Raw genomic sequence first — 26,796 nt, 5'->3', positions numbered from 1 at the left:
TATTTTATTGAACCAATAAAACTTATTGGACCAAAATCGGGCCTATAAATGTATGGATCAATAGTGACTAATGGTCGATAACTTATTGGTGCAATAACTTTGTGCAACGTATTTTAATTGTTATTGACTCAATAACTCAACTTATTGGACCAATAACTATTTATTGAACCAATATAGTTTTGTGCAACCGGCCCTAAATCAATTAAAACCAGCTGAAAGTAAATATGTGTTATTTCTGTTATGAGATAACCATTTTCTCATGACTAGAGTAAATTATAAATTTTAGAGTAGAAGCTTAAAATTACTAGATATATTCTTAATAAATGCATTAATGACATACACATGTCACATGTTATTTGTTTCATTAATTGTTTGTTCACAGCAGATTAAGAAGTACACTGTGCGTATTCTTTAAACTTTTTCAATTCACATTTTGTAAACCAATCATATATTTGATATAATATATCATTTTAATTATCTTTCTACATTTTAAGCCGATTATTAAGATAAGTTATCGTGAACTTATTAATACATGATGTATATAATATATTTAAGAAATTAATTTACTATCTACACCATAAGTTGACAATAAGGTAGGTACCTTTTATAGGTAATTCAAATAATATAAAAACTGATGGATTATTAGATAATGAGAAAATATTAATTGTTTTTCTTATTAGATTTAAAATAGTAGTTATTATTGCAGTCAACTATTGTTAACGTTGCTATTTGTTTTAACTGTTTTAAGTACCTTTTGTTGAAAATATATATTTCATAGGTATTGGTAGGTATATATTTTAATATTTTGATTATTACTTGAGCTCGGAATTAAAACCAACATTTCAAACATTTTCAATACAATACATTTAACAGTATTTTGATTTTGTACCTATTATGGGTATGCTATGCAGGGCCGTAGCTGTAACAAATTTGGGGGGGGGGGGGGGTAAATCAAATAATATTTTGATTTTAAGTAATTAAAAAAACACTTATTTAAAAATAAAATCACATTTTACTATGTTAATGCATTATAATTATTTTAAAGTAAATTTATATTATATACAATATACAATATTATAAATTCAATTTTTTAGCTGTAAAATATTTCCGGGGGGGGGGGGGGGGGGAGTTGACCCCCCCCACAATATACGGCCTTGATGCTATGTTTAGCATCTATGTCCGATTGTCCTATAATAATGATTACAATGAAAATATTATTCTATCGTTGGGTTTAACACGACTATTTAGTATTTACTTTTTATTGATATTTTTAGTCATACCAGCTATACCAGTATAATGAAATCAAAACAAAAAGCTCCAAGTTTACGAGCACGCAGTGCTGGAATCGCTCGGCGACATACCAAGTAAGACTCGGTGGGCCGTTTAAGTCATCCGACTGCTGACTGAAAATGTGTTAAAGAGTTCAAAATTAAATAAGAAATAGCTAGAGTCTACGTGTAGAGACCACAGTATATGGTTATAGGTGTTATTGATATTTAGTTTGTAATTGGGCCGATAAAGTACAAAAAACTGGGTGGGCTGAATTTGTCCTGCGAGCACGAAGATAAGAGATGTTCAAAAAGGACAAATCGCAGTCACTGAGGTTATAGTAATACAATATAATATTATAGGGCAGTCATTGTCAACCTTTTTGCCTTTTTGGGTCCACGGCTCCTTTAGATTTTGAATTAAAATATAGGTCTCCCATACGAACATTTAAAATAAATAAATGTACATTATTCAATCATTTTAATCTAACTTTATTCAATTGTTTTAATTATTAATAATAGGAATTTTTTTTGTTGAAATTTATGTTTTTACAATTTAAATTTAAATTAGTTTTAATTTCGAACGCATCTCTCTTGATCATAATCAACGACGCCCCAGGGAGCCGTGACGCACAGGTTGAAAACCACTGTTATAAGGATTTGGAATGGGAATAGCAAACGTGGACTGCAGATTCTGTACTAGCACTTATAGCTGCAGTATTATGCCATTATTGAATTAACCACCACTCGATGCTGTAGAATAATACTTATGTCTTACACATAGGTTGTCAACAACTTTCAATTGCGTTTAGTACACAGTGAATATAACCAATAACTATTGTTACAATACTGACGTTGCTCTATTGTCTCGTGGTTTTAGTAGGTGTCTCGAAACTGTCATCCATGTAAGATTATTATTTAGGTATAGCCGTATAGGTAACAATTATCGAACATTGGTTAATTGCTAGGTAAATGTTGACTGTACGTCTAACTTAGAAGATCTCTAAAAATATGATTCGTTAGTTTAACAATATAGAGCACTTTAGGTGCACTTCGTTATGTAATCACGGTCAGAGAAACATAATAACTATATTAAGGATTTAACTAAATACTTAAAAACAATAATTTCAAAGAACCTATATATTTGCTAATACTCAAAAGCTGTTAATTATATCCCCAGTATATTTCATAAAGTCGCTGGAAAAACACGGGAAAAGAAAAACGGGAATCTTTATGCAAAACCAGCGACTCCAATATTTGACTAATCATTTTAGTTTTTTTTCGTGTGGTACACAATTACCATAGATACTTGAAACGTTCGCCGTATATTTGTATTATCATTTTTTACATATGATACATTTTCATACTATTTTTTATTTAAAAATGTATAACAGTTTCAATTTATATGACTAAGAATTAAAAATTTGATAAAAAAAAATTAGCTCATATTATATGCTGTAACCAAAAAATTATATTAAAAATAAAATTTTTATAAGCATTTTATGTTAGAATTTGATATTTAAACGATGCATAAAGATTTTAGATATTTTGCTCTAATTTAAAAATATCATTCGTGGAAACTTTAAACTCATATTATTATTATTCATATTTATATACCTACCCAATGACATTTTCAAGTGCAATATTTCTGTTGTGCAATATTATTTATCGAGGGGGGGGGGCTGAAGCCCCCTCAGCCAACCCCATAAATCGCCCCTGCATCAAAGTGATTAATAATTATCACATTCTCCCTTTTTCAATTTCGTGAACTGCCTGTGAATCTCTTTCTCGTATCTACATGTATATCATAATAGTACATGAACGTGAATTAAATTCATAATTATACAAAATTAAAGTTTTTAAAATATTTATATTACTTACCTATACCATTTTAAATATAAGTACGTTGTGCTAGTAGCGCTTATTTACATGTTTTAATTTGTTTTAGAATGTGAACTTGAATATGTTCCTTAATTTCGTTTTTAATTAAAAAAGTGAATGTGAACGACTTTGTTTTTTGAACGTAAACGAATTAGATTTCCAAGTGTATACCTCTGAAAACTACATAATAATAGGTAATACTCAAATAGATATTATTGATATTATTGATATTAATTATTATAAACGTGAAAAAAACTATGAATATTGTTGCAAATGTATTCAGTGGCGCCGAACTTTTTTTAAACCACTGAGGTAAATCCTGTTAGAGAGTACCATATACCCATGCACATGCACCAACCCAAAACGGATAAAGGGGAGCACTTCTTTCAAAAAAGACTATAGTTTAAGTTAACCTACACGTGCTGCACCGCGAGTGCACCGATAGCTACACTCAATTAATGATTACGCTGATCACGGACCACAGGCCTGCAACGATTATAATTTCAATGCAGTTGTTAATCTATTTTTTTTATCGATATTATCAAATAGCAATGTACATACGCGTCTTACAACCGTTCTTACAAAATTGTAATACCTAATAATATATTACGAATAATATTTACGTTGAATGTGCACATACTATATTCTATATAATTGCATACTTGCTCTTCTGCCATTTTCGAGATGCCCATATAGAAGGCAATACATTTCCATCTCATATATTATAATAATATGCTTTATGTCTCACAGATTTGTTATTGAAATAATTTAGCAGACGCATTTCTAACACAAATAATAATATTTTGGTGGTATTATAAATTTGTAATGATAAAAGTGATAATTTATTGATAACTTTTCTCTGCTGCTATATGTGGATTTAAAAATGTCGAGTTCTTTAATATAAACAATCTTCAATAATTCTCTTCAGAATTTCCTACTAACCTACCTACTCATTTCCATTTGTATTTAAAAAAAGATCAGTTATTAAAATGTAGTACTTAATGATTTATAATTGTTTTTAAATCTGAAACTGTTTATTTTGTGAGCAACTCTGATGTTGCTTGGTTATTGGTAAATATTTTTGGGTTTTTGCATCCCACTCATAATTCTTAAATGACACCTCTAAATCGTATTTAAACGTAAAGATTAACGACTCATTTCTGACAGAATAATTTATACATATTTACATTAATTATACAAATTACAATTATTAATTTATTTTTGTTTTGAATCTGATAACATAAAAATATTTGCAAGGGATTTATGTAGTTTTTTTTGTTTATAGTTGTGACAATTATTTTCAAGTCAGGTTTTGGGTATGGACATTGGCCGTATAGACTTATGGTTAAAATCATTCTAGGTATCCGTTATCCGTATCCGACAATTGCTATCAAATATGTACCTTATATATGGAATTAGGCTGACCATATATGGAGGTCAAATAGCCTAATGAAATCGGTATTAAAATGGAAACCCCTTGGGAAAAGACCACTAGGCAGACCAAAACCAAGATAGATAGATAAGGTAAAAAAGACTTTGGAAGAATTTGGAATACAAGATATGGAAGCAGTAGCTGAAGATAGAGACAGGCAAATTTGTGTTGCGGTAACTGGCCTCAATAGCCTTTAAAAACCGGAGAGAGAGAGATACATGAAATTATATTTAAACACGAACAAGTTTCAAAGTACAGTATGATCATTTGTATTTAAATAAAAAAGACGAATTCTCCCACATGTTTGTATGCTGTAGAGCTGTACTGAAAAATGCAGGTATATTATAGAAAATTATAGAAAAATATGCCCTGATATAGTAATGTTATTTTGTCGTATCTCGTATAATATACCTAAAAAAACTTAAGACATTTTATAATATGTTGCACACTTGCACACCCAATCTGTTGAGTATAATAAAAAATTTAAGAATTTCAATTGTGATTAACAGAGGGAAGAATAATAAATAATAATAAGTATTCTATAATTATTGTTTATTTCGCATTAATTCACTGCAAATATTTATGATATAAAGATTGAATTTTTATCTTAAAACCAATTTAGCTAAAAAACAAGGAAGAAACCATAAAACTAAAAATGCAGGTAATCATCATAACAGTATATATTTAAATTTAACTCAAATCTGCCAAAATACTTAATTAATAAAACCTACTATGCGTTATAGATTATATTATTATTAAATTATTGAGTCTATAGGGATGTAACCTTAGAAGAAGAGACAATAATAGAGAGTAAAATTGTAATAATATAATATTATTTATTACTATAATAATAATTAACTCATAAGACAAAATAATTAAACTATTATAATAAAAATTTGTTTTTATAATTAAAATATCATAAGTAATCGAAATAGTTTAAATCAGATGCGTATATAACTCATGTACTTGACAATTATCAAGAAGTAGTATACCTATGTACTGTACCTACTTGTAATTTATTATTATTAATAATATAAAATTGGTGTAGGTACCTACCTACAGATTTGATAAAAACATGATCAGAATGAATGACCAGTTCATGATACGAGCACGAGTGTATAGTTGCGTGCAAACGATCAAACTAATAAGGTACAAGAACTCGATCAATTAGAAACTCAATCTAAACCTACTCATTGATTCATTTGAAGAATATAATATATTTGTTCAACTCACATAATTTAAATTTAAAGGTAAATAAATTTTTTTTTTTAATTTGTGATTTGTGACATTAATTTAAAACTATGTTTATCAAATTAATAAGGTTTGTGATAATTATGCTGTTAAGATTTTTTATTACCTATATTAATTGTTAATAATTTACAATTTCAATGTATATTAAAAAAATACTCATTAATTATCCATTTGTCTATGTATTCATCAGGTATTTGTTATTTATAGCCTACAACAATAAACCTAAACGCTGTTAATGCATATATTGAACTACATTTTATTCAGCTATAGCATATACTGCTTAGGCATCTAAAATTATACCTAAATACACTATTCATAGGTAATGCAGTACATGTGTTCTATTATTCTATAGTTAGAAAATAATTTTAAAAATAGTAAAAATATAGTTACCACTTACCCATTATTACCATTCTCGCTGATTTTCATTAATATGATTATAATATTTATTGTGGTTAATGTGATGAGTACATATTATAGGTTGTACGTTGGTTTTTGGATTAAGAAAATTAGGGGTATCTACGTAATAATTCTAATTTCATATTTTGAATCTATACTGTTTTAACCCTTGCATGTGTGTTTTTAATTTAAATATTAGAGTAAATTAACTTACTGTGTAATTTAAAGGCAAGAACATTATCTGTATGATCAAATTTCACCTATTCTTCGACTTATGCAAGGATAGTAACGCTAGTAATGAGTTACAAATTTAAAATGTTCTGCATATCTATAGCTCATAAATTAAAATTTCAGAAAATCCGTCAAATAATATTCTTGCCTTTAAATTTTATAATAGATCAATTCATTCGTATATTAAAACTATAACAACACCCAAATGACTCTGATAAATAAAAATTTACTATGCCGCTCTAGCCTCATTTGTTGTATAAGCACGTGGGTCACGCTGCATATGAGATATAAGTTGAGTTCACTTTTTTATTATCATTAATAATTTTAATATGTATTAGTCAAATTGGCACGTTAAGCCGGAGGCAACAAATACGGGTGTATGGTTCTCTACAGGACCTTCACAAGGGGGGGGGGGCAGAAGGACCCATAGTACAGGGGTCTGGACATTCTAGGGGTTCATACAAATAATTACTTCGCTATATATAAAAGAAATGTTTTAAAATTAATTGTTATTTGAGAGGGGCCAGGATTTAGTCCTGTACCAGAGTCAAAAATATGATGCGGGGAGGCTGGTCCTCTGAATATTTTTAAATTTTACCCTCCTCGAAAGCCTGCTTAAAATATAAAATTCATACTATTTATTTATTTGCAGCAATAGAATATATGAATATTATTAACAAAAATATGATTTAAAAATTGCAGTACCCCCTATAAGCGATTAATAAAACATTTAAATATATAGGTACTCTCGATTGTATACTATTTTCATAATACCAATATATTTTTTTAGTTTGATTGACGTCCGTATCCATATGTGCACACTTAAAAAAATACAATAATCGGAAATCGGAAATTTGTTTTCATTAAAATTGTTATTCCATTGCGATTGTGGATGACGCAAAATGCCCATACATTCGTCATGAAATGATGTGCATAGTTTCGTTATTGTAGAACGTGTTATTGCCTTATTAGATGAATGCCTTGACTGACTGGTGGCTGTACATTAATAGCTAATTAGTACATTAATATATTATTATATTATTAATTGTAGTGTAGTAGGTATAAATGGATACATATACCTTTTAAACAAAACAAACGGAAAATCTAGTGCACAAAGGCCGGCAGATTAGATAAGATATTTATTTAAAACTATACATTATTAATATATAATACATAGATCCAATACCTCAATTTAATATCATTAAATGTAATAACAGACATAAAAAATCGTTTTGTATTATTAAAAAGTATTAGCAAGGAAAATAATCATAATTTAAGCTCTATATTGGTACTATTTGTTACAGCAGAAAATGTTTTATCCAGCTGATTTTATAGTAAACAATAAATTATGCACTGCACTTTGTGTCATACAATTTATTGCAACATATATATATATATATATATATATATATATATATATATATATTAGGACATTAGGTACCTATACGTAATGCGCTTACAAGTTGCGACTAAGCCTGATTCTTTGGAAACCAAACTATTGAAACAAAATAAAAATAAAAACCATTGTTAAACGTAGAATATTAAATTATATAATAACTGTTAATGTATTGGTGCAATTAATATATAACTTCATAATCACTCACAAGCTGATAACGACCTCTAACATCACTATAGCGAACTTTTATCCGAATGGTCCAATACTGTATAATATGTTAGAATGCATGTGCGTTATTATGGAACGAAAAAACTAAGCAAGGGCAAATCTATATTTTATGAAAATCCTGAAAAGCCCCATTGAAATTTGTTGTCGCGAATGCTACCGTGATTATAAAAAATATTTTTAAAATCGAAAAATCCAAATAGATTATTAGCCTCCAAAATATGTTTTAATGTTTATATTATTGTTTTTTACGCAAACGGTTGGCCCTATTACCTATTTAGTCTTTTACGTTTTTATTGTCACTTAATAGTTATACAGACAATCTACCGTCTACATCGAATCATGTAAATGTATAAAAATTAGTATTTCACAGGTTTTTCAATAATTTTATTGTTAACATATTCGTATAAAATTTACAAATAATTTGTCTCGGAAAATTATCCCTTGTATATGCTATAATTACAGGATGATGTACAATCAATTATTCTAACATTGTATTACAAATAAATTATAAAAATGTCATTAACTTCATGTGTATTGGGTAATTACTAATAACTGATTAGTTTTTTTAACTGTACAGGATGGGATTAAATTTTAATTAAGAAATACATTTTATTTTAAATTATTCAATGTCTTAACCTGCAGCTAATCGATGTTTTTTTTATTAGGAACGTTTTCTAGTATCATAAGAGGCATTTAATTCACTAAATTATGATTGCAATTAGATTAATTAGAAATAATCATCCAAAAATCTGAGCATATTATTGTAATAATTTATACTTTTTTTCTTGGCTCGTAATATTCTACATTAATACTTACGGAAATATAGGGCATCAAATTTATTAAATTTACTACATAAAACATAGATTATCTATTATTGTTTGTTAATAATTTCCGATTGGTATTTTGTTCAATTTACGCGTTGTATGTACAGTACAGTAGAAACGTTATAATCTATAAACCTATATGAGAGTATGTCTAACTATATATTTTTCTAATAAATAAAAACAAAATCATGATTATAAAGAGTTCAAAGACCAAAAATCATCGTAATATGAGGTAGTTAAAATGATGTGCGTTATTGTGTAAAAAAAATACTTAGTAGGTACCGCTATACCCTATGTTTTATTCGTATTTTCTTAAAATTTGACGGTATAATATAATTAAGATATATATATAAATATATAATAATAGTATATTGCATATTCGTATTATAATATATATTCTATTAAAAAGTCAATGTTATTATGGCCTAACTAAAGCCTATAGATATATTTCCGATTTTCGGTATTATCACTGATTTAAATGAAATATAGGTAGACTTATTTACCTACCCTTATAAATATTATTCCGAAAAATTTATATTTTTATATGTGAACACGATTTGGTTGATATTTAAGTTTATCTTCAACACAATATATATATATGAATATAGGTACGACTTAAACTTTAAATAACTAAACACAATATATAGGTACTATAAAACTTTATGCATAAATAGTATATATTTTAAAATATAAACGTGTTGAGTGTTATGAGGATGTACCTATTTAATTATTAATGGTGGACCTATTTGTTCATACAATTTGGAATGTAACACACCCGCTCAAACAAAGAAGAGACATGTTCTCTCGATGTCCATTCAACAAATATAAATTATCAAAGGGTTGCAACACTTGTAACTATAATCCTCAGAAGAAATAATGGATTGTGATTATTGCGAGTACAGTTAACTATCGTTATGCAGAATCTCAAAGGGAACAGAAAAAAGGTCAGGATGATAAAAAATTCGAGATATCGTGTTTTATTTAAATGGTTATTATTTAGTGTATAATATGGCAGTTTCAAGAGAATTTTCTATTTTCTATTTTTTTCAATATATCGGTGTTCGACATTATAAGAATTATTTACTGACCTTTAAACATTATAATTATCGGACATCGTGCGCTTTTGGACTTATATTGCTTGTTATACTTCTTTTTTAGGCTTTTGTCCGCAAATGTCAACTGTTTTGTTTGTTTTAGTCGTTTATCATGCCTACTCGTAGAAGGTACTTTAGAAAAGTCTAAATAAATATTGTATTTTACCCTTAAAGTAATTGCAATATTAACACCCCCTGTATAATTAAAATCACGAAATCTTGAAACTAATTAGGAAATTTCTCGTAATCCGTGTACCTGTATTCATTGTATTCGTTGTAGGTATTTATGGTTTTTAATATTAATTTAAATTATGTAATTGGGTCTCGGTGCCTGTTCAAAATTAATAATATACAAGAGACCCAGGAAAATCGTACAAGGACGTCATAAAGGATTTTTGATATCTTCGAAACCACAGTCCGATGTCCTGCGACCTGCATTAGCACAGCTGTGGAGGTAGTCGACAATAAGTTGTTGTAGCAATTACAGTATACAAAAAATAATAAATTTTCATTCAGAAATAAATGAAACGTAGGTCTCGTATATGTCCAGTTAATGGTTTGTTTACGTCCAGTCGCTTATCGCGTTTATATTATGTAGTGCTGTATATTATATTATTGGTACATGCGATACATGTTTGAAAGTGATGTTAAATTATACGGTAAAATCGCACAAATATCTGAGTGAAAGCCGCAACTCGTTTTAACTGAGAATTATACGTATTTATCTACCTATATTGATAAGGTTAATTATATGCTGAAAAATAAGAAAACACACCAGCGTATACCTAGAATTATAGATATTATACGAGTTCGACGAGGCTTTATTAGTGGATTTTGAATTTTGATCCTACGGCAAGTGTTTTTGCAAAATATTATACAGAACGATTATTTTAATACGAATCGGCCGATACGTCTCATCTACACGTCGAAATGATTGAAATGCTTTTGCAGTCTTGTTAAAATAATATTTATATGGTGGACACATATGGTAAATAAATTAGGTATAGCATTATATTAAATTATGTAGGCATATCTATATTCGGTTTGCACAGGTCTTATATTAAATACACTTGTCATGAGTTCATGACTATACGTTTAAATACCAATAAATTCGAGTGCGAGCAGAAGCGTTGACTTTTGATTTTTAAACGACGAACGTAATAATAATTATTACATATTATTATAATGCGTATTGTACAATGCGATTTGTATATCACTGGTAATTTTTAAACGTATTACATTATTTCATTTAACATTTTTGACGAGCCGTCGTCATCGACAATTGGAATCTTGCGCTGTATATAACAACGACGGGTTTGAGTTAAAAGAATCGCCCTGTATAATTACCTGTCCAGTGTTTATAATATATAGACATATTAAATAGGTACTCTTATTGTTGATAAATTCCTCGAGCCCGATTTTATATAGGTACTACGAGCCATGGAAAACAGTAAAACGATTCGCCCATAAACATACAACTATATATATAAATATAATACACTTATCGAGTTATAATTATTTATATGATTATATATTATGTATGTTTGTGTATATACTTACACTAACAAATGTTTACGACTTGGGTAAACTCCGCATTAGGTTCGCAGCTACTTCACCCGTAAAATAATGTAGAAAATAATTTTCGTCTTATAAATATGATACTCGATAATTATTAGTGTCGGAAAAAATAAAAATATAAGTGAATTTGTTTTTTATCGAGTGGCTATTTTGAATTATTTGTCAAGAAAATCGTGAAAAACCGTGTAATTTATTCGTCTAATGTTTAATATCTATAGGGACTGATTCGTTTAAACCGTATGGAATATAAGTTGTGAGCTGCTTTATTACATCGACTTGATGATTTTGGGTATAACTTGAGGGCTGAGCCGCTGAGGCCTATCTGTACACATTTGATGACTTGGTAGGCTATTATAGGTATGTCACGAAGAGCGTATTATTGGTAATCTATTGAATATTAGGGAAGGTTTTTAGGCTAAACTGTTTATTTTGTGGGTAGATATAAATGTGGGATGATTGGCCATTTCACATCGATTTTTATTTTAAGAAGGAAGTGCGTGATTTAGCGAATGAATTTGTGTACAAAATATAATATACAAGATAATCATATAGGCACTATCGACTATCATCAGGCTCGGCTCAAGTGCTTAAACTCACCTAGGCAAACTTGAGTTTTGCCGCCCCTTACGTGTAAAAACTTCATCAAATTTTTTTTTACATTAACAATAGGTACTGAAAAAGTCTTATTTTTGAGCTCATTTTATTTATTTACATAAAATTAACAATTAATTAGATTAATAAGTACTGAAGTCGAAAATCGAAGCATTTTTAATGCCCCCAAAACGTGATGAGACACAAAAAAATAAAAATAAAAACACACATCATGGTAAAATCAATACATTCATCGCTCCGCTCAGAATCTAAAATTAATAAAAACATAATAAAAATGTAAACATTTCATTAGAACTTGACTACAAAAATGTTAAATGCCGCCGTAGGCGTGAGCCTATGCCGCCTACCCCTTGAGCCGGGCCTGACTATCATGTCCTGTCTATCGATACTGGATGATTATTTTTATATAAGTCACATTACAGACATTATTCAAATAACTATTATTGTTCATTTTTTTTTTTTGCATAATTTGAAATAATTAAAAACTGCAAAACAACATTTTTGAAAATAAAGTATATTTCATAACTTTGTTTAAAGTTATGACGAGCGAAGTGGAATGCACAGGGGTACCCCGACACCGATTGATCCGGTACATTATTCCGCTCCAACAAACTTTTAATAATACAATTATAACTTTTAACCGTAATGTTAATCTTGTCTTAATCTCCGTTCTTAATACGTTTGGGCTTGTCATGTATGTGTAAATTATATAAATAAATAATACTCAGAAAAACATCTTACTTCAGGATATGAAGTTTGAAATGTATCAATTTTGTGATTAAAAAAAAAATAAAAATCTGAAAAACTATGTAATGGAGTTTTTAATTATCTCAATTTATGTAAAAAAAATATATTCAAAACTTAATGGTAAAATAATGATTATCTTTTACCTTCAAAGAATCACCCCGTATGGATTGGGAAAAAAATTGAAGTGGGGTAACGCACTTCGCGGAGGTGGGACGCACACCAGCTCAGTTACGGACGTCGTATAAAAAACGCGCGCTTTCCAGTACGGAAACTACAATTATATTATCATCGTACTCGTGCATACCATCGTCCATGTATTATAATAAAATAACAAACTTATTCCGAGTCGTCCTCGTCAAGACTTATAGAGTGTACTTCGCGATATAGTAATAGTAATAACACCTGGAGCTGCAGCAGTGCCGCGTGCAACGGTATCTTGTTCTCTGCGAGTTATTTGATTATACCATTTTAAATTTGATGTAGCACGTGCCGGTATTAACTCGTGTGATACACATGGTATAAACTCGGATAATTTAGCACTCATGGTATAAAAATTTGGACACGTGCATATTTATGTACATACATATTATAATAAAATATATGTATGATGTGTTTTAACGAATGTACCTGCGCAGGTGTTGGCATGGAACGCGTCAGTCAGCAGCAGCAGCAGCAACAGTGCGTCAAGAGAAGAGAAGTTCCGATCGCGATGACGGTTGACGACGACGGCGACAACGTGCGACAACAGCCGATGCCGTGGCCGACGAAGAGGCCGTGCACCAGGACGACGCTGCACGAGCAAGTGCAACGGAACGACGACGGCGAAGACTGCGGCTCGACCGTGCGGGCCATAAGGGGCTACTGCCGGAAACGGAACATGCCGTCGGACGTTTACCGGCCGGTGGTGCAGCCGGACGCTGACCGGTGCAGCGGTGGCAAGTTCCGGCTGACCGATCTGATCGACGAGCTGCACAGGGTGTTTGCCGAGGACCGCGTCAACGTCGAGTACGTGCAGTACCTGATGGAGTCGTACCGGAGCGACCCGGCCGAGTGGCTCAAGTACGCCAAGTTCAACAAGTTCCGGTATACCAGGAACCTGGTGGACGCGGGAAACGGCAAGTTTAACCTGATGGTGTTGTGCTGGGGCGAGGGCGACGGTTCGTCCATACACAACCACCCGCAGTCGGATTGCATAATGAAAATTCTCGCCGGACAGCTGACCGAAGTGAGGTTTGCATGGCCCGAGAGGTCCGACGACGGCGGCGGCGACGTAGACGAAGACGATCAACGGCTCCAGCCCATGTGCGAAATAGGACGGACGCTCCTGGAAACGGAAAGCGTGTGCCACATAAACGGTCAGAACATAATGATATAATAATTTACATAATATTATGATATAAGTTTGCTTAGTTTGTTTTAATATGATATCAGTGAAACTTCCATTAAACGAAGTCGCGTGGGTAACAAAAAACAATTCGTAATAAAGAGGAATATTCGTTAAATAGAATTTCATATTTGCAATAACAATATTCATATTTTCATGGTTTTTCAAAAATAGTTCACTGAACAAAAAATTAGTAAGTTAGTTATTTGGAAGTTTCGCAGTACTATATGGTCTTGATGACTTCCAACTTTCCAAGTATGTTATATTGCATAGTATAACTACGCGCGATGCCATTTAGGAGTTTACGTAAATAGTTCTAATACCTAAGTTTTTATCGAAAAATTTTAAACGGCCAATTTTCGTAGGCATAAAACAATCTTTACAATTTTCGATTCGCTTCGTATTAACTGTTGGCAGACCTTTATATTAAACAATTATTATAGAAATTGTTATTTTGCGCGTTGTTTCTTAATATCTTGAAAAGTAGGTAATAATAGTGATTATGTATTCGTTAAAACCACGTAATATGATTTCCATTTTCCATTATTGTCCAAACACGTGTTATAGTTATGCACAGTGGGGTATTTTGGGGGGTGTCCTCCATGTCTTGACACCCCCCGACATTTAAAAAAAAGTCCTAATATATTAGACATTAGTGTTGTCACTTATTTTATAGTATACTATTTTTATCAAATGTAAAACTTCTTGTCAATTCCTAACGTATTAATTTGTTAAAAAATTAATTCAATGTCTTTTTACATTAGTAAATAATAGTAAAAATTTTGTTTTTGAGGTTCAATAAATGTTGACACCCCCCGAGAAATCACCCAAAATACGCCACTGATTAGTGTGTACTATATATAGGTTATAGGTACTTATCATATATTATATCAATTATAGGGATCGTGGGATTATATACTATATATTATGTATGAACATATATCTGTCGTAGTTTTAATAGTGAATGCTCTAAATATAATATTAAGTATATAGGTATGTGAAATGATTACAATCATAATGTACCTATAACCTGTAGCCTACTATTAAACATCTCCTGATTAAACATAAAAATATAATTGAACGTATTTTATGGACAATTTCTTTTTTAAATTATATTATTTACGTTACAAGGACTCGAAAAATAAATAAACGTTGATTAATATTTATTGTGATTTTAATGAAATAAACGTATAATCGTGCACATATTTCGATAGTTATTATAATAGTGACTAAACTTTATACTATTTTTAGATCGTGAATTTTCACGCCCTAGTCAAAGGTGATTTTTTAATACAACATAAAATTAGCGATCCGAAAGTTTCATTTATAAAGTGTAGTACACGATTGAGATATATACATATATATATACCTTTATATGAGAAGTTTTATTTAATATATTATTATCATAATTTATATAATTTGTAGATAGTTTAGCAGGAGTCGTTTTTTAAATATTATTATAATAACTAATGGTTACTCCGAATAAGATAAACTCACAATAATACACAAGCATAGGTATGTTAACAACTTTTACCGACTTTTTGATAAAGTGTATATAAGAACAACAGTTGTGTGTAAATAGTTATTAGTACTGACTAATGACTATACATATTATATTGAATTTTTAAAATGCATTACCTATAATGCTCTCTTTCTGACTTTTTGTCGTATATTGTTTTTACATTTTTATATTTATTTACAATTTTTACCACCAATTACTAAAAATTGAATTCGCATTGCGTTTATGGTACCCATTTTGTTTTTATCGTTATTTTAAAATGCATAAAATAAGTAAGCCAAGTATATTATATTATATCTACATTTTTAAAGTTTAATTTTTACGATACGACTATATACACACTCGGTAACCATATTCTGCAGACGGCATTAAGCTTTAAGCACTTATATGAATATATAGTAAGTATACGGTATCATAGAAATATATAAAATAGGTTGGGCATTACCAGTGGCGTGCAGATCTCTTTTTCCATGTGGAGCAAAGCTAATTTTTTTCACCCGCCACCCACCTAAAACTAAAAGTTACAAATAATATATGTTTTATTAAGGGCCTCTCTACAGTTTTATGAAAACACAATATTTATTAAATAAAAAAATAAAAATAAATCCACACCCACCCCACATTCAAGTGGCCCCATTTGTGTTTTGTCTGCACGCCACTGGGCATTAGTCATAATAATATCTGTGTTGCCCAATACTCCGTTCGCGTTTTGATAATTTAGTATGAAATGTATTGATTTAAATTTAGATGTTAGCTGAGTACCTAATTTGATATTATAACAAATTATACAGCATTCCGATTATATTGGATGATCAAATTAATATATAGGTAAATACAACACTACATGCACCTGTCAGACACGTAATCGGGAATTTTTCCATGATAAGAGGGGCCAATATTTGTTTGCCCCTTTCTTCTTGGTGTAACCCCCCTCTCACTGACCTTCCCGTTATCACAAAAATGTTTTACTGACGTATATTCAAATCTTAGAGATTTTTTTTTTTTTTTTTAAAGGACTTAATATCATATACCTACATATAATTTAGAATACAAACATTGGAATGGTATATAAAATTCCATAACTTATATATAAAACCAAAGATGGCCTCTGATTTTTTCTTAAAGGACCCGGCACTCAAAAGCCCCCCACTATCGAGACGCACTTGACTTCTGTGCGATCATTCAATACTGTCAGTTAGTTCATTATTATTACGTGACAAGGCGTTACGACGAATACGGTCCGTATAATATTATAGTGCATTGTGTATTAGTGTGTACCTCAACATCATCAGTCAATTGTTTTACAGACGAATGGTTAAAGCTTAAACCACTTATATGTACATTTGTTATTGCAGACTATCGACGATAGGGAAATAAAGAAAAATATCGTTTGTGAGTTGAAAACAAGATGGGATGTAATATATTATACACACACCTGCGGATTAGTGATCTCTTTGCTGATATACAATGTATAATATGTAATATATTAATGCTGTATAAACATAAAATATTATATAAAATAGCTTTCGATATCATTGTCAACCAGAACTCTTTAATTATTAATCTCGTATCTCTGGATAGTTTTTAATAATATGTAATAAAATCTATAAATCCTATACAGAGTACGCATACGCATATATATATATATAATACGGTACACGATAAAAATGATAATTTCGTTTTCATTGTACGAGTATACGACTTAAAGTGCGACTTATAACTTTAAGATTACGAACATTAGCAGAACACTCGTCAACACAATTGAAGTGTTATCCACGTCGATCGTGTATTATAATACGCACTTAAGCGTTTGTCTTCGTATACAAGTGCCTACGTCAGTCAACACGATATCGGTAGTTATCGAGATAAACTACGTACCTATAGGTAGGTACCTATTATTCAATTCGAAACACAACAATATTCACTAGAGTACCAGAAAATTATAGTCGAGCACTCAAGCGTCAAGCCATACGATTATACGTCTATTTAAAGGTCGATTCGCCAAGCATGATGTGCTCATATCTATTTTTTTTCTTTAATTATGAACTTATTCAAACTTCAAATTTGAACTTTTAGATATACTTAAGGTAAATTATCATAAATATTTTGAGATTTTTCTATTACTTGACAAGTTTCCTGTGGTGATACAACAAACTTCTAACTATCAAACGAATACCCCCCCCCCCTTTTTTTCTGTGATCACTTATGAGTTGATCGTGTTTTTGAAAATTTTCATATACCTATACCTAGTCCAAAACGAGTAGTTTCTCAATCATTAAAACGTTTATACTAAAATAGTCCTTAAAAATATTTTCACAAAAATTAAATTAAATGTAATATAATTGGATACAGTATTTGTTATACTTGAACCATTTTTACAAATTTTAAATGTTTATTGATGAATATTAACTAATAAATATTACAATTATTTGCAAAAATCTTAAACCTTGCAAACATACCATTACTGTAACTATAGTTAGGTTATAATGGCCATGTAGCTGCCGAATTTATTTGATCAATAAAAAAAAAACTCTTTATCGTGGACTTATTTTAAAAAATCTTATGGGGAATACAAAGATAAATAACTTAAAAACTACTCTTTTGAATTGTAATCTTGATATGTTATAATTTTCAACTTAAATCCGTGAAATAATTTAGGTACAGTAGAAAGGGGAGTTCCTAAATTAAAAAAAAAAAAAGAAGTTTGTAATTTGTATAACCACAGGACACTCCTCAAGAATTAGAAATAATTCCATGAACTTTAAAATTAGAATTTTAACCCAAAGGATAATATTTAGAAATCCTAAAAGAGTAGAGTTGCGTAAAATAAAAAATCGTTCACCAAATTCCAAAGATATGAAGATAGGAATACAGTAACCGCACAGTAAAATCTGTTCAATAACACAAAATTATTGAAAAAAATAAGAATTTCCAAGTCAGAGTCGGTTAATACGAAATATAAAAAACAGTAAATAACCTAACTAATTTATATGATTATATTTATATTTGGCATGATTATTTTTCGGTGGTCTGTTACAGCGGTTTCCGTCTCTTATGGGGTATTACATTTACTGAACTGGCTGAACTTAGAGCGCTTATTTAAAAAGAGAAACTCGAGTTCAGTGTACCAGTGTACGTTAACCGTCATACCGATTATTTATAAGTATTTATTTATAATATAGATTCTATATTTACCCAAACACACAAATCACCAAAAACAAAAACATCCAAAAATGTTGTTTGCATTTCACCTCATCTGAGTCATCTGCGAATATAATATACAATAATAATATCATAATATCATATGAATACCTATACCACCTTAATTATAAACATGTGTATATATATTATATACATTTACATAGTTCCGGTTGAACGACTCACTTCATTTTTACATAATCTTTGAAATATTTGCACAAAAAACCTACAACAGTGTATAAAACATATAACTTCCTGAATAATTCTACATGTTAAATTAAATTTTTTTTTTGTTTATTGAGATTCAAAAATCTAAACTCCAAGTATCCCATACATTCGTAGTTCATGTATGATCTTCAATTTTCGTTTTTACAATTTAATATTTCGTCAATAAAAGCCAAAAGATAATAATAACTAATTAAGCATTGGGGTAATTTTAAATACATAAATCTAAATTATTTTACGAATGACTCCGGTGGACACGTTACTATTAATTATAGTCAAATCTAAATAGAGGAATAACTGCAATGACTTAAAACTGTAATATAATATAGGTACACACTACAGAATTTATATTCGCATTTCGCATTGAGGAGACACAGAGTTTTGGCGTGACAACCGTAACTATAATGTTCTTAAAGAATTTAGTACAATGAACAATTATTTACCGTGACACTAAAATCTAACTATTAATGTTAAGTACACTTAATTCATCCAAAATATTAATATTTAATAATAAAGGGATATAACAATAAATACTTTATTAACAATATATTGAAAACCTCTTTTCCTAAATATTTAAAATTGCGTAAATATTTCCCATAAATGTGTCTCCAACATTAGGAGCAAATGAGAAGAGCTGTGAGCTATAAGCCCCTCCAAACTTCGCCACCTCCCAAAAAAAACTAATGTCACACATACTTCATTATACCTAAGTGTTAATAAAGGGTTAATCCAATAATATAAACCAGAACTTCAGCAGTTCAGCCTCCTCCCCCCCTCAAATCTCAAACACAATTTGTGCGTTGCGCTTATATTTATGGACCCCAAACTTACTCGTACTAGTCGTACTGTGTAAATTTAAACACATTAAATACATTTTAACCGTCGATCTTTTTTTATTTATTTATTTTTGTATTATTCCTTCAGATGCGATGGGACTACACCGCGTAGAAAACGCCAGTCACACAGACAAGGCTGTAAGTCTGCACTTGTACTGTCCGCCATTCGAAGAGTGCTCCACGTTCAACCAGCAAACAGGTCACAAAACGATAGCTAAATCAGCGTTTTGGTCCATTTACGGCGAAAAAGTTTCCAAGGTATGTATATTATACACTCATAAATTGTTTGTGCAAATACACACCCATGTCACATATTAGAGATATTACTATATTATACTATTATAGTATAGGACATAGGTAATAAATGGTATATAGATCACTAGTACCCAAACTGGGGGGCGTGTACACATTTCTGGGGAGGCGCAAGCAGTTATTATACGAAGTACAATTTTTATTTTAAAACTTAGAGAAACAAATATTTTACCGTAAATCTTTATCTGTTAATCGAGTATCAATAACGGATAACCGATAAAGACTATACCTAAATGTTTGGCCGCAGCGTGTAACTTGATCTTTTTATGTCACGTTATCTGTTTAATAATTCTTGTCTTATTCGGTATTCCGAATATTGAATAGAATATAGAATATAGATAGTTTATATGTAAAGTACACAAAAAAGGTGATCGATTTTTTACAATTTATAGGAGAGGGAGGCGCGAGATTTTCGAAAATCTATAAAGGGGGCGTAGAATAGGAGAGGTTGGGAACCACTGATACATAGATAGTAAAAGATAGTTTTTAAAAGTATTCAAATACAGACACTTATTTTGAAAAGTATTTAAAATTACGTACTTGATTACTCAGCAAAAAAAAATGTATTTGAGTATGAAAGGATTTATACGTTAAGATAATTCAACTCTTTCAAATATTCTATGAAATATTTTTGTTACTGCAAGACCTGTAAAAGTATACTCATAACTGTTATCTTAGTTGAAGTATTTTAATTTTCGATCGAGTAAAATTCACAATAAAAAAATATATTCCTATACATATTCTCAATTTTTATTTAGAAAAATTGTTAGTTATAAAAAATATATACCTAAACTGAAACAAATAATTATTTGAAGATTAGTATTTGATTTTAAATAACGATATACTTTGAGAAAGTACCTAAAATACTATTTTGAGTACTTTTTTCAAAAGTAGGGATTTAAAATACGTATTTGAGTACTTGGAAAGTATTTAAAAACTTTTTCTCCAGTATCTAATTTACAAAACTGCAGATATATTTTAAGAACCGCCTGTTACCATTAATCCTTAGGCGGTGGACATGTAGTATTCGGTAGCATCTACATAATTGACATAACTTGTGTGTGTGTGTGGCCGTTTGGGCGAACGGGGGTGAGCATATTATCTTTTACATCTTTGTAATGATTGCGAACTATATTCAAACTTTTTCATCGAATCCACCACTAACCCTTCCACTGATCTTGTATCCTTGGTTTGTTGCTTCAGGTGAGCATTTGAATTAAAGTGATTTGACTTAGCTGTTAGTTGCATTGTACTTATCAATAGTATAGGTATTCTCATGACTGGTACGATTTTTAAACTTTATAATATTCTATATGTACGTATCTAATTTTTATCGATAAATAATACCAATTTCGTTTCATAAACATTTATCGGAAAATCATAGAGGAAGATGTTTTGTTTATTAAAGTTTGACAGGACTCGGTTAGTTTTAAAATATGAATTCTTAATAATTACTAATTAGTATTAAATCTAAAATTTTACGGAAATCAACTATTAGTAGGTATATACCTTAAAACGACCAGGAATTCAATTATTCATCATAAAAAGTTTTGTCGGGACTCAGTTCGTAGCAGCCCACGTCTCGGCAAAGGAAAATCTACTGACGATTAAACTTTAAAGTTTTACGCTCTATAATAGGTAGTATACTGTAGATTTTTAGTTTTACGCAACAAAATAATTCAAGAAACGAGAACCGAAAACGAAGTGCATAATGTAATATGATGAATTATTATATTTGTTAAAACTTTAAAAATACAGTTCAAGTTCAGTATATAGTCTTGCTAGTTGATAGTTATACAGCTGATGTGTAAAAAGTAAAACCAAGTTTTAAAAAGGTGAATTACAATCATTGTTTTAAATTTAAATATTTACACACCAATATGACACCTTCACCTGTAGCCCACCCCTAGGTCTGAGTCGGTTGCCCGTATATAGCTATTTGTTAATATTTTTAATTTTATTTCTTTTCAGAAACGTGCTGAAGAACATGTACCTACAGATGATAATTAAGTTTGAGTTGAAAAAATAATCATATATATTATGATACCTTTTATTTTTATTTAGACGGCGAATTACCAATTATACTATCATATCGCAATACTATAGTTATTTCAATGATAAATATTGTTATTATTTACAACATTTTTTCTGAAATTGTGTGCCATGTTAGATATGATATATTATACATAATAATTATTATCGGTTAACGATATTGTATTTTACTATTTTATTATATGCATTATTATATATATTTTTTTTAAGTTTTAATACATTAAGTCGATAATTATTATTGTCTGCGTGTACAACGTAGATACCTACCTATAATCCACCGCCATTTAAGTTACATAACATATATGTATTACAAATTATAATATACATATTGTTATTGTATTAGGGCTGATTTATATTCCAAAAAAACAATTAATATACTATATGCATATAGTTATGTCATATAAAATGAATAAAATTAAAAAGTATAACTGTCCCTAAAACCCTTAAGATCTTAAGATTTATTAAACTAGTCACAAAAACGTTCTCCTCGGAAAACTTCCTCCGTTCACTCTCTAGCTATTTCAGTCTTGTTCGCTCCAAGTTAGAAAACTGGTAAAAGTTTGGAATCCCTACCATGCCAGAGACCAACTAATACTGGAACGGGTCCGGTTCTTTTGCATTATTCCCTTGTTCGCTAAGCTTTAAATATTCAAACACTACCCGTCGAGGCGTCGACTAACTGCTGGCATTTATTTTATTTCATCTCTTCTCAATGGCTCATCCCTCGATGCTCCAATTCTTCTATATTTAGCATCCAGTTCCATGTTCCATCCTATCCTAACCTAACCACTCTTTAGTCTTTGCGTTCCATTTCACTCTTCTTTTATTGGGTGCAATCACTTTTTGTATCGTGACCATCATATGTTCAGACATTTTGATAGTAACTGTTGCTTACTTCTTGGGCTTTTCTAGTATATATATATATATATATATATATATAGGTATATATACAATTTTTTTTTGTACTGTAACATTACATAAGGTACTGAATAGTGAATACTGAAATATTTAATATAAGTGATTAATAATGTATTTCAATATTCCGTTTAATGTAAACTGGCTCGTGTTATTCACGAACTCTAACTGCAATCTGCCTCCAACTTTCCTCCATACATCTTCCCTCACGGCCGAATGCAGAGTTATCTCATAGAAGGTCTTATATACCTACAATAGCTCATCTGTCTCCCCAGCAATTACCTGATTGTTTCGAACTCTCAAGCCAGTCTTTTAGTAACTTCAAATAACCCTTCTCTTTCCAAGTGCTCTCAATGTATTTTAGGGTCGCGTCCAACTACAACTGTTTCACTACCCATTTTTCCACCGCGTGGTTTCAATGCAAAATCTGCACGGGCTACGCTAGTTCCGTTCACTACGCGCTCAGACTCGCTCGGTTGACGCCGAAGTAGCTTAGAAATACTCGGGAAGACTAAGTATAAAACAAAAAGCAACACCAACCCCTAAAATTTTAATCTAGTGTTGGTACTATAGAGTAAATAGTGGTCAAAATAGAAAACTTCCAAGAGTTATCAAAAGCGTTTTTTTGACGTAACTTAATGGCTAGGTAACAACATTTTGTACTCCGCTGTATTTTCAGCGGATATTTGTATCACCACTATTTTTGATACACAAAACGGATTAAAACGCACGCGACATGCAGTAAATATTGATGTTAACAGGCGGGAACGTGCTAATGTGAGGCTCGCCCATTTACAGGTGGGCGTTTTCAACGCGTATCAAAATCACGTGAAAGCCGGGAATTTTTGAGCAACACTAGTTTTTGACAAAATCGATTTTGTTTTAGATTCTGAACGAAGTGATGAATGTATTGATTTTACAATGATGTGTGTTTTTTTTTTTTTTTTTTTTGTGTCTGTGTACAGCATAACTAGTCGAAATAATGCTTCGATTTCAAACTTTGGGGGTGGTTTCCGATGTAAAATTGAAGATCCTTGGTGCATTATAGAGGTCAAAAGTAAACATTTTCCAACAGTTTTCAAACAAATCGAGAAAAACAAAAAAAAATGACAGAAAAACGGAAATTTTTACGCAAAATCAGTTTTCGGCCAAATCGATTTTTTTATATGGTTGTAATTCAAAAAATAATCACTTTAAATACTTGAAATTTTCACCAAATGTTTATGTTAGTGTTCTCTATATACAGTTTAATTTCAAAAATTTTTGACTTTTTTTGAGTTATTTATAGACCACTGAAATTTACACTTTTTTTGAGAATTTTTTTTTGAAGTGTCGGTAAAAAAATGTTGGACGACCAAAAAAACTTGAAAATTTAATACAAGGTTCCTTATGAGTTTTTCTTATTGTAGCTAAAAAAAATTAAAAATCGTAAGTCACAATTTTTTTTAATAAGCTTTTATAGTTCAAAATTTTACGAAATCTGTCGAAAACGCGAAAATTTGCAAGTAATTTTGAAGTTGAAAAATCATAAAATTTTTTGCGTTTATAACTAAGGATTAAAAATACAACACTAAGTTCTCCATAAGTTTTCCTTCAAGTAGCTATAGAGAAAACTCGAAGTATCATTATAGAAAAAATTTTAAGTGCGTTTGAATTTTAAATTTTTACGAAATAGCGTAACGATAACGATTTATCCTGAAACGATTTTAAATATTTGTTATTATTCAATAAGTATAAGTCCTAGATACTTGAAAATTTTACCAGTTATTAGGATTGGTATTTTCTTTACATGATTAAATTTTCAAAATATTTTGACTTTTTTTGAGATATTTATAGACGACTGAAATTTTCAATTTGTCTGAAAATTTTTTTTTGAAGTGTCGATAAAATTTTTTTGGCCCTATCAAAATACTTGAAAATTTAATACAAAGTTCCTCATAAGTTATTCTTAAAGTGATTAAAAAATTATAAGAATACATAGGCACAATTTTTTTTTATAAGCGTTTATAGTTCAAATTTTTACGAAATCTGTCGAAAATGTGAAAATTTGCAAGTAATTTTGAAGCTGAAAAATCATAAAATTTTTTGTGTTTATAACTAAAGATTAAGAATACATCACTAAGTTTTCCATAAGTTTTACTTCAAGTAGCTATAGAGAAAACTCGAAGCGTCATTATAGGAAAAATTTTAATTGCGTTTGAATTTTAAATTTTTACGAAATCAGGTGGGTATATGTATATCTATGATAATATAAGGTATTATGAATTATGATAACTACATGCAATGTTTTTGGAAAAATTGATTAACCATGCCTTATTCAAAATGTGTCTTAATTGAAAAATAATATATTTGTTTCAAAATAGAATATATGACAATATTTAAATATAATTTATTCTAGACTGACAAATCATCTCCGTTCAGAATCGTTTTTCGTATACAATGATACCTATCATTGCATTCAAATCTAACCTACCTTAGTCAGAGGTCCACCCCACCACCTAATGTACAGCAGAGCGACATCCACTTACCCGCTTTTTTTAACTTAAAACCGAATAACCGTATACATTTTTTATTTTTACAAAATGTTTATGTTTATGTCTCTTTACTATTTATAAGAGAAAATTTTCAAAATATTTTATCTCTTTCGAGCTATTTTTATGGGCAACAGAAATTTTCGATTTTTATTAGTTTTAATCAACTATTTTCGATCATTTTTCGCCTGGTCGAAAAAATCTTGAAAATGTAATACACAAGGTTCCTAGTAAGCTGTAATCAATGAAATTAATAATACAAGACATTAATCATCTATAAGAGCGAGTTCCTGATTTTTTTTTTTAATTATATAGCTAGTTTTTTTTGGTAGCCGGACATGGGTGACTAACCTTTTTCTGGTCACTAACCAAAAATTATAATCAGTAGTAAAAAAATGTATATGCCAGTAATACATGTTCAGATGTACCAATAAAAGTATAAACAATGTTTCTCAGCGAGATGGAATCTTAAGAAAGCTCACTGAAATTATTTTAATATCAGTTGAGTATTTATTACTTATTTATAGTCATTTGGTTTTAATTTCACAAGTAGCATTAGCTTCGTTGAACAATGTGTAGCAAGCAATGAACTCTACTAATTCTTTCAAGCGATAATGTCTGAGACAAATGTATTATTCCTTAGTTTAGATTTAAAATAATTAATTGTGGAATGAGTGCCAGTTTTTTGTCTAAATATAAGATATTATGAATGGAAGCAGTGAATCCAAGCTTTCATAATTGATGACTTTATTTTTTATACATATTTTTCTTTCACTGTACACTGCATTATTAATCAATAAAATAAAATTATTTTTGTGCGTCATTGAAATTTAGTCAACTTAAAATATTTAGCGCCACTCATACCTATAGATTTGTCACTCCTGCT

The 26,796-nt window shown here is 30.0% G+C and overlaps 1 protein-coding gene across 1 annotated transcript; it reads left to right on the top strand.

Annotated features, from left to right (window-relative positions):
* Positions 1-5,662: 5,662 nt before the first annotated feature.
* On the top strand, positions 5,663-22,663 carry LOC107166124 (cysteine dioxygenase type 1). Its single transcript, XM_015514671.2, has 4 exons — positions 5,663-5,831; positions 13,574-14,293; positions 20,189-20,358; positions 22,384-22,663. The coding sequence occupies exons 2-4, from the start codon at positions 13,582-13,584 to the stop codon at positions 22,420-22,422; spliced, it is 921 nt and encodes a 306-aa protein (XP_015370157.2). The 5' UTR covers positions 5,663-5,831; positions 13,574-13,581; the 3' UTR covers positions 22,423-22,663.
* The last annotated feature ends 4,133 nt before the right edge of the window (positions 22,664-26,796 follow it).

Source organism: Diuraphis noxia, unplaced genomic scaffold (assembly GCF_037042655.1).
Source record: "Diuraphis noxia isolate RWA-SAM2 unplaced genomic scaffold, SU_Dnox_SAM2 contig0003, whole genome shotgun sequence".
NCBI lineage: Eukaryota > Metazoa > Arthropoda > Insecta > Hemiptera > Aphididae > Diuraphis > Diuraphis noxia.
Note: the sequence above shows the minus strand (reverse complement) of the source record. Positions and strands in the feature narration are given on the sequence as shown.

What these genes read in the sequence shown, in the direction of transcription:
- LOC107166124 (XM_015514671.2), top strand. Translation starts at nt 13,582, where the DNA reads ATGGAACGCGTCAGTCAGCAGCAGCAGCAGCAACAGTGCGTCAAGAGA. An exon ending in AAGCGTGTGCCACATAAACG is followed by an intron (nt 14,294 to 20,188) that starts GTCAGAACATAA and finishes TTATTCCTTCAG; the next exon opens with ATGCGATGGGACTACACCGC. An exon ending in ACGGCGAAAAAGTTTCCAAG is followed by an intron (nt 20,359 to 22,383) that starts GTATGTATATTA and finishes ATTTCTTTTCAG; the next exon opens with AAACGTGCTGAAGAACATGT.